The 17,280-nt window shown below is 40.4% G+C and overlaps 1 protein-coding gene across 1 annotated transcript in view; it reads right to left on the reverse strand.

Annotated features, from left to right (window-relative positions):
• SMARCD2 (SWI/SNF related BAF chromatin remodeling complex subunit D2) overlaps positions 1–17,280 on the reverse strand; it is a 756,802-nt gene that overhangs the window by 80,146 nt on the left and 659,376 nt on the right. The window contains exon 12 of the mRNA XM_078645026.1: positions 6,782–6,883. Coding sequence (XP_078501152.1) covers positions 6,782–6,883 — 102 coding nt within the window. The remainder of the gene's footprint in view (positions 1–6,781; positions 6,884–17,280) is intronic.

The following is a 17,280-nucleotide window of genomic DNA, read 5'->3' on the forward strand; positions in this document are numbered from 1 at the left end:
AAGATCAATATAATAGAATTATCAATGCAAAAAACAGCAGCAAGATTGTTGTCATCAACGGTAAAAATGAGAATTGGGGCAAATTAGTTAATTTAAAGAAGAAGCTTATACGAACAGAAGCACATGCCGACTTCTTGATTGAATATGTCAAATCAGATACTATTCCCATTGGGCTTCAGGTTCGTAATGAACCTGGGTTGTTCATAGAAAATCGTAAATTCTTAGAAACCTGGACGTTGATAGCCAATCGATGCAGTAGCGATTGGATTCTCCTTATCATCAAGACAGCCCATGAACTACTAATCATAGAGAAGGAAGCTATTGATAAACTAGAAATAGAACTTAAAGGCAGCTCAGCGGTAGAGGATGCCATAAAGAAATTGGAAGATATCAAGAGAGATGTTGACGGATATAGGGATTATCTCACTAACAAAAAGACATACAAACTCAAAAGAGATATTGAAAACTTTGGTCGGCCTTTTTTAGATACACGCCCCCGGAGAGGCCAGGGGTTCAACAGGAACCCAGGGAGGGGACAACAGAATCGTGGTCCCCCTCCACCTCTACAAGAGTACATCAAGACACGAAAACAGAGCTATTGGCAGTAGATGTGATCCCAGTCATAAACTTATCTGACACTAACCTGAGTGATGTTGAATTGAGAGTTTTAGGTAAGGGGTTTAGTTTTGTGCCATCAACTAAAATCAATAAATTTGACTTTGAAAAAGACCTACGGGCTTTTTTCCGGAAGATTAGATTGCACAGATGTTTTGAAAATAGAGCTCCCATAGAGATGACCAACCTATCAGGCTTAAAACCCAAATCCTCTTTCACACCGACTCTCAGCATGGTAAACAAGAATATAGAGGTTTTTGAGAAAGCGGTTGAGAGCGATGTAAATAGGATCGTTAATGAGAGCAGCCCTTTTGTGGCTCATAATATTAGTAAAGAGGAGAGAGATGCGGTTACTACCCTCAAGAACAATGTTAGCCTTATGATTAAGCCTGCTGATAAAGGCGGAGGAGATGTTATATTCAATACCCTTGATTACAATAAAAAAATGATTAGCATGCTTAATGTAGTTGAACATTATGAACCGGCCCATACTAATTCATTAACTAGATTATCGGCTGAGTGCACTAGACTGCTCATTGAGGCAAGGAATAATGATGTCATTTGTGAAGAGGAGTATACATTTTTAAATAAAGTAGACCCTAAAATTCCAGCTTTATATGGCCTCTCCAAGGTACATAAGAACTCAACAGACCCTCCGATGAGACCAATTGTGAGCAGTATCGATTCTCTTTTGGAACCCTTGAGCAAGTACGTGGATCGTTTTTTACAACCGTTGGTGGTTGAGCTGAGATCTTATGTTCGGGATTCTGCGCATATTATCTCAATCTTGGAGGGTAGGTGTTTTTGTGAAGAGACTCAATGTCTAGTTGCTCTTGACATTGAGTCTCTTTACACTAACATCTCCCAGGATGATACCATTGAAATGATTAGGTGTCTTCTCGCTGACGTTAACTTGGATGAGACTCATAAAGAGTTCATTGTGAGCTGTGTCCAAATGATTTTGAAAAATAATATTTTTCTTTTCCACGAGCAACTATACAAACAGAAGAAGGGCACCAGTATGGGGGCCACATGTGCCCCCAGTCTGGCGTGTCTTTACGTTGGTGAATTGAGAAGAAACATATTTACAATGATCTTGCTCCAATCTCTGAGAATATAGTTGGGTGGTATCGTTACATAAATGATATCCTGCTCATCTGGGATGGAGAAATGGAGCTTCTTAGTGAATTCTTGATTTGGTTGAATTTGGGTGATCCCAATTTAAAATGTACATCTCAAATTAGTAGAAGTAGGGTTGACTTTTTAGATATCACTATTAAATGTGTTGCAGATGTTTAAGAAGTAGAGCTGTATACGAAACCAATGGCGAAATACACATTACTGCACTATACTAGCTTCCACCCCAAGTCTCAAATAGACAATATCCCTTTCAGCCAATTCCTCCGTCTTCGGAGGAATTGTTCCAATCTTGACGATTTCTACAAACATTCAGAAACTCTGAAAAAGAAATTCATAGATAGAGGGTATCTGAAGAAACTTGTCACCCACTCTTTCAAGAGGGCAAGATTCTATAATCGAGAGGCTATGTTTGAAAAAAAGAGCAGTGATAGAGAAATTGAAAAGTCAAAGAAATTGGTTTTTGTTAGTAAATATTCCACCCTAAGCAACAAAATCAAAAATAGTGGCAATAAGAACTAGCATATTTTAAATTTTGAAGAAGAATCAAAACTGGAGAAACCACTGTTTGCTTTTAAACGGAATAAGAATCTTAAGAATGAGTTTGTTCATAATTAGCGGTAGGACCAACTTGAAAGTCAAAGGACTTTAGATAATGCCAGAGCCATAGGTAATGTGAAGTGTGGCTCATGCAGTATTTGCTGTATCTGCCTCTCTGTTAAAGAATTAAGTTTTAATTCCATCACTCTAAAGTTCAAGATCCTTAATAACTGCAGAAGTAAAAACTTGATCTACTTGTTGCTTTGCCCCTGTGGCCTTGGCTACGTCAGCGAAACGAGTAGAGAACTAAGGGTCAGAGTCCGTGAAACATAGGTCGGCTATTAAGACCAGGAAAGAAAATGCACCTATGGTTTCACACTTTATTGAGAAACAACATAACGAGAATGATCTGCGTTGGTTTATTTTAGAAAAGGTGACCCTGAGCAGACGTGGTGGCAACTGGGATGCCAAACGCAAAGCTCGAGAGCAGTGGTTTATCTCATTCTTGGACACCATGCGCAAAGGTTTAAACTCAAGAGACAAATGGGAGCGTTTGGCTCTCTAAATATAGGGAGTAGGTCGTTATGATATTCTATAGTATTAGCTGGTCGGGCTGGTCAATTTGACTATGAGCGAGTGTGTTTTCATATTTATTTTATTTATTTTATTCTTTCGTTCTTTTAAATAAATAGATTATTTTCATCTTTATTGTTTTATATAAATTAATTGATTTCTATCTTACGGACTTGTAATCATGCGTTCAATCGTATTAAGTCGATCTTTTGATGTATCTTCGAGTATTCCGCATTCCGCTGTATTATGCCCATTCCAATATGGCAGTCCACAATTAGTTTGACGCATAATGGCTAGTTTCCTTCCAATGATTTGGGATATTGCTTAGTCACCTCTAGGTATTCACCAATATTACATTTTACACATTACATTTTATACGGTATATATAACTCTAGACACTATGCTCGCTTTATATATCGCACCAGTAGAGGGTGTAAACACTATAAGATAGATATTCAATGATGGCGCCCGCTGTTCACACACGAATATCACGTGACCCTTCCTCCCCAGCTGTTATGACTTTATAGTGGTCAGCGCGGGGTTTGTAGGATATATAAACGGGCGAGGTTTACTAACTTACTTAGACGCTCTCGGAGGGACACTACCCCGCGTCAGAACCCCTTCGCTGTTTTCCTGGGACCCCCATTTGGAGGTAAGCTTTCGCCGAGCAGGAGTTAAGAGCCGGGACGTGTAGCTGAGCTCTATTTGCGTTCAGCACACTATGCGGCTTTCTACTTGATTAGCTCTTTTTCCGTAGGATGTATTTATTTAAGAGTGAATTCATTCATTTCTCTCTCTGTTTTTTTTTTATTTTTTCTAGAGAGCCACGGCTATCTCTTGCTGTCCCTGGTTAATTCCTACACGTTATATCACGTAGAACAAGAAAAAATTAAAGGACAGTTTCAGTGAGCTGGGTGTAGAAGGTATGAGGCAAGTTAGGTGTACTCTAGTCCAAACAAATAGATAATAGGCAGTTATTGGTGTTATAGATATCTAGTTTATTATTTGGTATCGCTTCTTTCCAGATTGTCATGTAGTTCTTTATTTACTCGAACTACCAAGAAGTTGAAGAATTGGATAGATCGTAAGCGAGTATCTAATAAGTAGGTAACATGGGAGGGGCTAATATACATTCCCCATTTTTTGATCATAATTTATTGGAAACTGACCATTACCCTTGTTCTATTCCCTGTTCAGTTTTAACTGAGAGTGACAGCTCGTTACCATATATTCTGGAACTTGCTCCCTCTTGATATGCACTTGTAAGAGAACTCTCCGAAAGGCATAAGGTATTATCAGAATTTTTATTTATGGTGCTATGTATAGACCCTGGTATTATTCAATAAACTCATCCTTTGACCAGATTCCTTCGGTCACTAAGTGTTTAAATTTCATAAAGAATAACCTCTTGATATGCACTAGTTAGAGAATATTTCTGAAGGTATAAGGTACTATTAGAACCCTTATCCGGGGTGCTATATACAGACCCAGGTATCAATTAATAGACCAATCCTGTGACCAGATTCCTTCGGTCTTGAAGTGTTTGAATTATACTAGAATAATTTTATTTGAATGATGTATGACAGTTTAGCCATTATGGCAGTATGTATGGTCGGTTTATTCTGTGAGCCAGCAAATCAAATCCTACAAGTTTGTATTCTAACATGTATGTTGTTTTATATGTTTTTTAATAGATGTCAATGCAATGTGGGAAGATTAAATTGTTATCCTGAAGAAGGCGGGCAGTTATTTATCTGGGACCCGCCGAAACGCGTCGATGCTTTTTTTTTGGGAATACTCCACGGATACATGACGGATGCATTCTTGAGTATCTAGTTCAAAATGATTTCTACCTAGAGCTTTTTCTGCATCAAAAGTCATTTATTCATTGGTCGTAGTACCGTGTTTTTTCCCTGATTTGATTTACATTGTGTCTTGCTGTAGCTCTGTCCCACTGTTAGGATCATTGTGTTTCTATGCAATGTTTTTTAATCTGTATTCATATTGTATTATGAATTTTTAACTACATGGCTTTTGTTGTCCATAAGAATTTTTAAATAAATTGCTTGCTTATCCTTTTTAATACTACTTGCTTGTTTTTGATTTGCTTTTCTGGTTCACCCCGAGGATAGAATAAACCTGAAAGTGTGCTACAGATACCCTTTTGGGATCTGAGTGTGATCGGTAGAGTGGTGTAGTATATTGGTGTGTTATTTTGGTTTCCCAGGGGAATCATCTTCAGACAACCGTCTTTTGCTACCCTGCCCCTGTGGGATTTTTGGGTCCCTCTCTCCTTTTTTTATATGCCACTAAGCACATACAGAGCTGCCCGACACAATCTACCAGCGCGTTCAGGTACTTGATGAGAACATTCTTCGGGTACAGTCTGGTGCTTGGTGGTATTCACAAGGTTACGAGTATCTTTCAGAAGCCTCTGAATCAATTGTCTGTTGCCCTCAACACCTTTGAGATGGGAAGCCTACAGTATCCCTATAGTCTTTCTGCAACAAACTGGATACCATAATATATGAAAAGAGACATGAAATATGGACAGATGTGAAACGTTTCCCTGGGGAGATGGGTAGAGATAACTATCAGTAGCTACCTGTGTAAACTGGAAGAAGCAGCTTCTTTCTCTGGGCCCAAAAATTAGGGAGGCTATCCAAGCACCTTCTAACCTAGCCTGAAGTTTCCCAGCAAATCTGCCCATCTCACCACAGCCTGGCACAGTCTATCTACCTTAGAAAGACATAACGTCCTGGCCATTTGCTGCAATGTATCTCAAAGGTTTTTCAGGTTACGATTTGCTGCATTCTATCCTTAAGAAACCATCTGCAGTGTGAGCAACAGAGAGGCATTATATTCTAGAAATAAACAGATTACTACAACAAATCTAACACCATGGATTTCCATTTCAGAGGGAGATCAGGAAAGACATTTGGCTTTCTCTCGGCACTGAATTGGACAAACAAACATTGGGTATGGCCTGTGAGTTCAGGGTGGGTGTTGATGAGTGCTCGAGCAATGCTGGGTGTTGGTGCAATGTTTATGTATTATGCTACACTGCTGGGTGTAGCCGATGTGGGGCTGCCAATAGAGTTAAAGTGCTGGGGTGGTATTGCATTGCTTGCATGGAGTACGGGAGTTGGGTTGCGGATGATGTGGCGCTGTCATGTTCCTTGGGTATGATGTTGCAGTACCAGTTTCATATTACTATGCTGATTGTGGTGTCTCCTGTTAGTGTTGTTGGGGTTGATGATTTGTTTGTTGGGTGTGGTCTCATCATGGTGGACACAGAGGTAGGGAAGTACTGCAAGCCCAGTGCAAGTCCAGTGCCAGAGCGAATTTATGCATCTTTGTAAACAAGGTCAGCAACTCGTAACAAGGCAATCTTTAACAGCGGCAGAAGCACATTCAATGCAGCATTCGATCGTAGCAATGGAAGGCCTTACAAGGTTTGTTGAGCAACAACTGGTGAACTAACTCGGGGACAGAGCTAAAGAGACATAATCTGACCTAGGTATGGATGCAAAACACATGAAAGCTCGACTGGGTGCACCATGTTACTGCTAAAATATTAAACTCTGAGATGCAACTTAAACAACAGTGACAGTACAGATTTCATCATAGATTGCATATCTTATCTTAAATGAAAAAACATAAAAAATGAACTGAAAACGTTGCTGTCCGCGTCTTTAACGAGGCAGAATGTGCTAAGAACTGCGATGCTAATTTGTGCTGTTTCTTTGGGCTGTACTAGCACGGCATTAATGCATCTGTGGAAAGAATGGCAGTGTGAAAAGCAAATACTGCTGCATTCCTTTTCTACAGTACCATTCCACCATAGAAATGCGAGTCCTACTACACAATTAGTGTTTGGCTGACGATTATATATTTGAAGTTCATGTTTCCTCACCTTAGCAAAAATGTGTCTTCCAACAGCTTCTTGGGCCCAGGGCTGGTGATAAAATTCTGCTCGCCTCTCTTCCTCTGGGTTATTCATCACATCTGTCATAATCTAGGCAAAAACAAATCAAAGATTTAATTTCACTTGATGATTTCACGAATGCTGCTCAACCAAGGAGTCAACTTAAAATACGGGGGCATATTACCAACCAATAGAGATAATTTTTGTCTCTAACTTGTTTAGAGACAAAAATTATCGCCGCACATCGGCGATTTTTATCGCAGATAAACCTTGCTATTAGCAAGGTTTATCGCAAATGCGATAAAAAAACGGCCGCAATGCATGAATATCGCTGAAAAGTCAGCGATATTCATGCATTATCGAGCAAATGCTCTTAGCCATGTTATCCACCTCCCATTGGTTAACATGGCTAAGAACTGCCCCCTAACCACCTCACCAGGCACCTGATATGTCACACATACCATTTAGAGCATTTACTATGGCATAATTTGTGCAATTGAACCATGTTGTCACCGGAGGTAACTGTTTGAATTGGTTGATCTGTATAGGGTCACTCACATGCAATATCTGATTATTACACTCGTGATGGTCCACTGATAGTCTCCGTATCATCAGTGACCAAAAGTTGCACAAAGACAAATGACTATTAATTTATCAGTCCGTTGTCCCTTCTAACTAACATGTCTCACGCGGTTAATAATTACCCATGCCCGCAAATTAATGTTAATTTAATCCTCCAAATATTAATCAATATGGTGGTTTCCAGGTAACCGACCAGTAACAACACAGTCTGTTTTCTAGCTCTACACGGGTGCTGGTCACCACGTGACTCCATTCCTATGGCAACATAATGAATCCGGAACTGAGCCTCGCTATTGTGAACTCGAGCGGGACCCGACGCCAGATTCATTCGGCCTTCGGTAAGCTTGACGTGCGGCCATTTAGGGCTCACTCGTTTTTTAGTTTTTTAGTTTGGAGTTTTTTAGCGGTATAGGCAGCGTCCCTTACAATTATTTTCCTTTCTATTCCTGCCCAGATCAACCTGACTATATGTCCAGTATACGATTTCAGCTCCGATCATTTTCTGCGGAGTGAGTAGCCTGACGGGGTAAGTTCCTCACTGCCCTCCGCCTTAATGTAAAAACTATGACAACATTTGCACATTGTTTGTCCGTCCACCCAATTAGCAACATGTCGGACTCTGTGTATCTATTCCTCTCCAGAAACATCAATTGGGTGTACTTGACCGTTACAACCCCAGAACTGACGCCAGTAAGGTAATGATAGATCTTCTATTATATACCGGATCAGTAAATCCTTGCCAATCACACACCACCAGGTGGCGGATCACTGGCTTCTCTCGCTCTTTTTCTGAACTATACACCATTAATTACGGTGAATTGTAATTGGAACAATGTCATCCCATATTCACGGTGTCATTAAATGTCCAACAGATTGAATGCTATTTTCAATCGTGCATGTATTCCCTTTATATTTATATCGGTCATTGTGTTTTCCTCATTTAAATAAGGCAATTAATTCCCTCTATTTAGAAGTCTTAAAATAATACTATCATTTGTATATATTAACTAGGTGGTCTGCCCCCACTCTCTTGTCCTGAAGAAGACCCCGTTGCAAGGATATTACAATACCTGCCTATTCCAGAGGGTCGAAACGTCGACAACTGTCTGTTTTTAAACATCAACTCCACGTCCCAACTGTTCATATATTGTACTGTGTGGAGTATGACATATCTTGATTCAGAATTTAAACTTTCTGTTTTTGTCTTGTACATAGTATGTAACCATTGGAACCAGTTGGTTTGAAGTACAGATTATTCTGTCACCTGCAACCCTTCCTTATCACAGTATCCTCACAATATCACGCACTTCCTTCCCCCCCCCTCCCGGGGCATTGCTCCACCTTTCACTAAATATTTGACTATTGATGTTATTGAATACGCATCCCCATTGTGATTAAAACAATGTGGTTTGATTTAATGTCTACGTGATTATTGTCTCTATTAATTTTCATTCTGTGTTCTCACTCCCATTGGGACCGCTTCCTCATAATACTTAGTTAGCCCAGGTCCCAGTGACTCCTTTTGGGTAAAACCCCCCCAACTGTACACTAAGAACTGCTCAGGGCAGGTGTTAGCTTTTGGAGATATTCGCGCTTAGCGCGAATATCTCCAAAAGTTGGTAATAGGAGATAGCGATGTTAGCGACTGTTTCCAGTCGCTAACATCTTGGCACGCCCACTTTGCATGTCATTAGTGATAAATATCACTGACATGCAAAGCGGGGCCCAAGATGGTCGCTATCTCCTATTAGCTGTCGCTAACTGGTGTTAGCGACAGCTTGGTAATAGGGAGATAATTTTATCTCCGCTTTCTTGGCTTTTAAAGCCAAAAAAGCGGAGATAAACCCCCTTGATAATATGCCCCACAATTCCTTAAAATTCTCGGTTGTGCTCGTTGTGAATAAACGAAAATTACTTGTTGGGGCCAATATTACACCCAGGGGCATCATAATGCTGAGAGAAAAAGTAGCCAACCAGAGATAAGAAGAGGTGAAGAGGAAAGTTTTTTATTTTGTCATAGAGATAATGTTATGACTGATGACTTAAGGCGAACCTTCATTACTCCGAGTCACCGTCCTAATATAGTGAGCACTTTGTGTACCACCCACAGAATTCCTCATCAAGTAAAACACAAATGTGGCCTATCTAATATGGCTGCCACAGGAAGCGGTTGACACCAGACCAATATAGGTCGGGCTAAGGTAACCATTCTTATTGAAAATACCAAGCAAATAAAATCAAATAAAATTCTCCTCCCCACCTCTCCCTTTCTAAGGGCGGGAATAAAGAACTGTGACGAGGAAGACTATGACTCAGATGAATGGAATGATTACTGGTAAGTAGCTGTGTCATTACCTACAGCGCCCGTCTCCCTCATCCCAGTCCTAACATAGTGAGTGGATAACAAGCTATTTGTGAAGAAAACTGATACACAATCATTTAAGGCAACATAAATCCAGATTAATTTCCTACATTTATTCAAGAAAAATGCACAAAATACATCTTCCAAGGACTGCATGAAGCACAGCTGTTCAAAATTATAAGAAAAAAACTCACCCATTCTTAACTTATAATGTGAGATGAAGGTGTGATGGAAGGACCATATGGCAGCAGCAAGGATATCCTTCAAGGAAGCGCCTTTGAATGCTGCCCACAAGGGAGACATTATTCTAGTAGAACATCCCTGGACATAAGGAGGAAAAGAAACCCTAGAGTTCTGGTAGGCCACAGCTATAACTGTCCAAGCCCAGCGACAATCGAAGTGGTAGGACGATGGCCCTTGTTAGCCAGACCAAATGTGAAACAAGCATTTGCAATGCAATATGTCTCACAGTTGCAAGGGTTTAAGCTATTTGCATTGTTAACGACAATGCCTTTTATTTATGTTACAAAAAACAATACATAAATAAAAGGCATTGCCATTTACAATGCTAATAGCTCAAACTCTCGCAAATGTGAGACCTAGTGCATTGCAAATGCTTGTTACTAATTAGGATGATTAGTCATAGTCTAAGCAGCATATCACAGTGTTGTGCTTGTTTTTCAAGAGGGGCTCCCCAAACGTGCTGTGGGGAACTTAGGGCTGCGTTTCATCATGAGGAAATGTGGGGTGGTCTTGCTTAGATATGTTCCCAATTGGAGCGGTTAGGTGACGTACTTGCTTGGTGGGAACAGTGTGGGCGTGTCGGCTGGTGTAGGTGGGAAGTGCTGGATGGCATGCATGTCTGTAGTGGGTTCTCGGCGCTTTTGTAAAGAAAGGGGCACCTGAATCTTGGTTAAATTGCCACGACAGGGAAATATAATTTTTGGTAAGGATCACTTTGGCAAGGTGAATCAAGTCACAGGCACATCTATATCAATCAATTACTTAAAGTGACCGTATACATGCCTAAAACACATATCAACCTTGTACCAAATACATTTCTTTTACTTTCTTTTTTTAGTTTTTACTAAATTCGATAACATTAATCACTTGTTTTTTAAAAACATTCCCTAAAGAAAGATATCTGTTGAGATAAATTTTTTGTGTATAAAACAGGTTATCTTAATGCGCAATCATTTGATACTAATAATTACTCTCACATTTCATAATAATCTTGTCATTACAATATCTTTAACATATTCATGTTATCCTACAACAACTCCATTATTTTCAATATATATTAAACTTTTTCTTAAATTGATGAGACTGGCGGTTTGTGTTCTGGCTACGCGCTTTTCGGCGTGCGCCTTCGTCAGGACTCGTCACAGTTTCTTGAAAGGAGAGATTGACAATAATATGGTCTAATAATAATATGCCTGCTTGATAGATCTGATTAAATATAATAACACATTAGGTGAAAGAGTGATGATACACAAGAGGCCAGGTGCATCCCGTTGACTCCGCACCATTTAATTAAAAGGTCGTGCTCAAAAGACACCCATGTGCTCAGATTATTAAAACATAGCAAGCATAGATAGGAGACTGAATTTAAAGTATACAGGCTCCAGAAACCTTCACCAGATTAGGTCACTATTGTGCTTAAAACCTTATTATTTACTCTATTTATACCAGTTGGCGTTGGTTCTGAGTAGACCAGCCCTACTTCTCCTGAGTTTTAAAATATTTTTTCTTTTTTTCTTTAACAGTCACTTTGTTTCGGCTAGAGACATAAAGAGAAAATGCAGGAATGATACAAGTTAGTCTATGGTTTTAGGTTTAGCTGGTATGGGATTTTGCTGTTCAGTAAAAGGCAATACCTTTTCGAGAGTCTATTATCCTTTTCCAATTGGGTACTTTAAAAGAAGTTCTATTCACTTACGACAACTCCTTAGTTGATTCTTCGTTATTTTTGTACCCTCTGATTAAAGATATAAAGTTACATAGGTTACCTGACATTAGTAGCGTAAATCAGGTATAGTATCAGCTACAGAATATACAAGGTTTCTCGATAATAATAACATTGTGCATTCTAATATTACCTTTATGTTAGGTAATCCTATTTTTCCCTTCTTTGTTTGGGAGATTTGACCATTCAACAGCAGAGACAATTTCTTAGATCTAAAAGATTGAAAACAATGTATTTTGTTTTTAGCTCCTTTACATTGCTATCATAGCACATATATTTATTTTTCCCTTTCCCCTTTTCTTACCGGGAGTGGGTCCTCGACGCACCACCTGTTTCTGTGTTTGCATTCTTTGCACAATGCCTCTGTTGTGAAACCTTCTCCACCCCTGTTAAATGCGAGGTCTGTTCTACCGGTGGTGTGTTTATTTACCCAGCCTGTGGCGCGTGTAGCAACTCATGGCCGTCCGTGCCGATGGAAAAGAGGTGTGTTTACCTCTCTTCTACAGGGGGCTGCTCTGAGGTGAGGAGGGGGAGCCTGCTACACAGTGTGCAGCATGGGGAGACGTGAGTGGAGCGCACCTGCACTCCCCGGGGCAGCGACGTCAGCAGGTGGGCTTTCCTCCGTGCCCGCACCGCTCTCGGTTTGCTCCGGGCTGCGGGGGCTAGAGACACGGATGTGCACGGAAGGTGCATGCGGAACACGGAAATGGGCGGCAGAAAAGTCTAACCCACAAGTTGGAACTCGTTCCTACAGCTACGAAAATCAACATTAGTTTTTTTTAATTAATAATGTTTGGGAAACAGCTGTGCCAATGAACAACGTCTCTTAGGGCTTCTCTGATGGAAACTGCAGATTACAATGGCTTAGTGGGAAGACAGCCTCGCAGAGTAGGCGGGCCTAAGAGAGACAGAGCGGTCACCAACCCCATTTCCAAAGAAGCCGACAGAAAACCAACGGCAATAGATTTCGAAAGCTTGCAGCGCATGCGCTGTGTCGCAGGCGAGACCTAAAAAAGGAAATCCACCTTCCTAAAGGAAGAAGTTCTTTCCAGACAGATGAAGACGGATCTTAGCAGATCCAGGAACTGCCAAATGACTTCCTGCTCTTAAGGAGATGGGAAGAAAGCAGGACGAACCAGATCCCAGGGTAGATACAAAGCTGAAGGACGTTTAATTACAAAAGTAGGTTCTGTTCTTAGTACTACCTTGCCATGAAAACCCCCCAAGTGGGATTATGATAAAGCAAGGCTCCAATCTGCAACCAGAAATAACGACTAAAAGAAACAAGACAGCATCAAATATTTCAAATAAATAGATGGTGGAGGCTCAAAAGAGGGTCACTGAAACACATTTAAAACTAGAGGTAAGTCCTAAGAAGAGACCGCGGTGTAGAAAATCAGCCTCTTCAAATGGAGCTTCTGAACCGCTTTCAATTACAACAGTGTATAAACATTCCAATGGCGATTGCATCAGCACCAGGGATTGAAAGGTATGATATTTCTAGGTCAGGAGAAGAAATTCTTGCCGGGACAAATGCAGATGGCCATAGAATTAATTCACTCACTGGGCTTTATTGTAAATGTAGAGAAGTAAGATCCTCAGCCCTCAAAAACAATATAATTTTTGGGATAGGTAATAGATTCAGACAGAGAAGTCTGTTTCCTCAAAGGGGCAAAACTGAAGGTAATCTAGAATGAGTTTGAATTAAGTTGGCTCAACAGCAGGTTTGTCTCCAGTAGTTGGGCCTACTACAAGGCTCCCCAACAGTTAAGGAAACTTGTAAATGAGTTTAGAATATTCAGAGATGGTTACCTTAGATGCAGAAACAAGGGAAGCAATAAACTGTTGGTTGTACCATGTAGCTGCAAGGAACGGAAAGCCATTTTACCAACATCCCAAGATCTACCATAAGAATCAGATGTAAGCCTCTGAGGTTGGGGGACCAATTGTCCAATTGTGGCACCTTCTTAACTGCAAGAAGATGGTCCAGGGGTGAGCAGTCAATGTACATAAACTGTTTAGAGCTTCTGGTAGACTCCTTAGAGAAAGTGAAAAACAAATTCACACCTCCTATGCATTGAGAATCTGACAGAGGTCATATATATATATATTTATCTATCGTGAAAAAGCGGGTGCTTCCTGCGAAACGCGTCTAGCGAAACCTTCCTAATAAACACGCTTTTTGCAACTGCCCCGGATAATCTTTTCTTAAGGAGGAGTGAAAGGTTGGATATAGATCACACACAAAGGTTACCCCACTGGAAGAAGCCACAGGTAGATGCACTTATTCCATTTATTTCAGAGCAACTGCATTCAGTGAGAAACGGAGTGAATCATCACGAAAGTTCAAATTGCCAGACCGGTTTCAGGATTCCATTCCCTTCATCAATGGCATGCTGTGAATGATGAAATTGTTTTCACGTGCACTGATGTATTTTAAAGAGCCTGCCCCGGTGGGCGTGGCTGCGCACACAGCCCTCTGATCCCGGAAGTGCTACGTGATTTATTACTCGAGTAAGTTATTCACCAACACAGAAAATTAACAAGTCTTTAAGAGCCCATGTGGGTTTGATGTTTGCTCACATTTAAACACCGATGTCTCATTCAGTCACTTTGTGGAAAATACCTCCAAATAACGATAGCATCCTCATGGCGCCATCAGTGTCTGCTGCAGCAGCGGGCCTCTCCCGCGGCCTGGGTCAGCCGCTCTATATAAACACACAAAGGTTACCCCACTGGAAGAAGCCACAGGTAGATGCACATATTCCATTTATTTCAGAGCAACTGCATTCAGTGAGAAACGGAGTGAATCATCACGAAAGTTCAAATTGCCAGACCGGTTTCAGGATTCCATTCCCTTCATCAATGGCATGCTGTGAATGATGAAATTGTTTTCACGTGCACTGATGTATTTTAAAGAGCCTGCCCCGGTGGGCGTGGCTGCGCACACAGCCCTCTGGTTCCTGTAGTGCTACGTGATTTATTACTCGAGTGAGTTATTCACCAACACAGAAAATTAACAAGTCTTTAAAAGCCCATGTGGGTTTGATGTTTGCTCACATTTAAACACCGATGTCTCATTCAGTCACTTTGTGGAAAATACCTCCCAATAACGATAGCATCCTCATGGCGCCATCAGGGTCTACAGGAACCAGAGGGCTGTGTGCGCAGCCACGCCAACCGGGGCAGGCTCTTTAAAATACATCAGTGCACATGAAAACAATTTCATCATTCACAGCATGCCATTGATGAAGGGAATGGAATCCTGAAACCGGTCTGGCAATTTGAACTTTCGTGATGATTCACTCCGTTTCTCACTGAATGCAGTTGCTCTGAAATAAATGGAATATGTGCATCTACCTGTGGCTTCTTCCAGTGGGGTAACCTTTGTGTGTTTATATATATATATATATATATATATATATATATATATATATATATATTACCTACTGGCGGTCGCCAGTAGGTATATATAGTTAGGATTTTTTCTCTATGGGATTTTTGAAAATTCTATGTCTAATAACTTTGGCGTTTGTGGACGGAATTGGCTGAAATTTTCAGGAAAATGGCACATTTTGTTTCTGAGCAGCCCTTGCAAATTTGGGGGGGTTTCGTCAAGGGGGGGCCGAGAAAAAAGGGGGGTCCCAAAACGTGTTTTTAACATTGAGTTTCCCATAGGGCGGTTGGCCTCACTTTTAGCCCGAACGGCTGAATGGATTTGCACGAAACTTGGCAAAATTGTAGGGACTGGTAGCCCGATGTGCCTTTGCTAGGTCTCAATATATGTGCTTCAGTGGATTTTGAGAAATTAACGTTCAAAAAAAGATATATATCTGTAACAGCGGACCGGGCAGCGCTCCGGTTCGCGGACTTTTCGCGGTACGGAGCTTTGTGAAGCGAAGCTGATTGGTTCTCCGGCGTCTGTGAACATTCCAAACAGTCCGTAGCGGCCGCCATCTTGTCTCTCGGTAGGATCGAGAGACAAGAGGAGGCCAAAGCGAAGGGGCAAATGACCATAAGGGGGCATAGTAGATCCTCGCTGACCCCCTAGGTTTGATGTGGAGGTTTTAAAAGGGCCCCGCGGGGCAAAAAAAATAATAATAATAATAATCGAACGGCTGAATGGATTTGCACGAAACTTGGCAAAATATTAGGGACTGGTAGCCCGATGTGCCTTTGCTAGGTCTCAATATATGTGCTCCAGTGGATTTTGAGAAATTAATGTTCAGAAAAAGATATATATCTGTAACAGCGCTCTGCTTCGCGTACTTTTCGCGTTACGGAGCTTTGGGAAGCTGATTGGTTCTCCGGCGTCTGTAAACATTCCAAACAGTCCGTAGCGGCCGCCATCTTGTCTCTCAGTAGGATCGAGAGACAAGAGGAGGCCAAAGCGAAGGGGCAAATGACCATAAGGGGGCATAGTAGATCCTTCCTGACCTCTTAGGTTTGATGTACCATTTTGCCAAGTTTGGTGTAATTCCGTTCAGCCATTCAGGCTGTAGACGTGTGTAAATGTCCTATGGAAAATTGCATGGGGAAAACACATTTGAAAGTGTTGAAATTTAGAACCAATTAAAATGTTACTTTGGTTTTGTATTTGTGTGTGATGAAAGTTAATTGGTTATGTATATATCTCAAATGAGAGGAAACCACAGCCATTTTGTGATACTACTGTCTGAGGTACATTTGTGAGGAATTTTAGGTGGTGAATTTCTGGTGTTTGATTTACACAGTACTAACACTTCTCCTACTTTTAAAAAGGTGAGTTGTTAATTTGTAAGGGGAACTATGTTGTACACTTGAAGATAATTTGAAAAAAAATTTCTGTTATTTATTTGCAGTCCTTCTGTTATACTAAATACTTGATAAAGTTAGTTTTATATTATGTATTACTAAAAACGATAAATGAAAGTGATTATTTTTTTCTGCAATTTACAGCAAGCAATTTCAAAATAAAATGGCTCACAATGAAGAGACCGTGGCAATTTCTTTTGAATTGTCCACTACATTGATTGAAATTGAGAGCACCAATAATGAAATATTGTCACAAGGAGGAGATGACTTGAATGATTCCACTACATTGATTGAAATTGACAGCACCAATAATGAAATATTGTCACAAGGAGGAGATGACTTGAATGATTTTTTTGATCAATCTGTTGATGGCGAATTTATCGAATGTTTGGAGACCATAGAGTTACAAGAATCATCATTGCAGACTTTTAATGAGGAGATTCCAGATGAGATGATTGAAGAGGAAATTTCTGATGAGGACATGTTAGTAGTTCTTTCAAATTTAGAAAATTCAGAAGAATAAATTTATATTTAGAAATCAAAAATTGTTTGAGACATTATTCATTTTTATTTTTAATTTATGAGTTTGTAGCGAAGTGATTGTAGTATAAAATGAGACTTATAGTATAGAGTGCAACATTTTTATGTTACATGGTAAGTTTACTCATATTTACTTCCCTTCTCCCACTATATTATCTCCAATGTGTATTTGACATCTCTTCTTCATCTCCGGCCTCCTTTCTCTCACTGTGTGTCTCTGATGCATCTTATCGCTGCTATTTT

Source organism: Lissotriton helveticus, chromosome 5_1 (genome assembly GCF_964261635.1).
Source record: "Lissotriton helveticus chromosome 5_1, aLisHel1.1, whole genome shotgun sequence".
In the NCBI taxonomy this organism is placed as follows: Eukaryota; Metazoa; Chordata; class Amphibia; order Caudata; family Salamandridae; genus Lissotriton; species Lissotriton helveticus.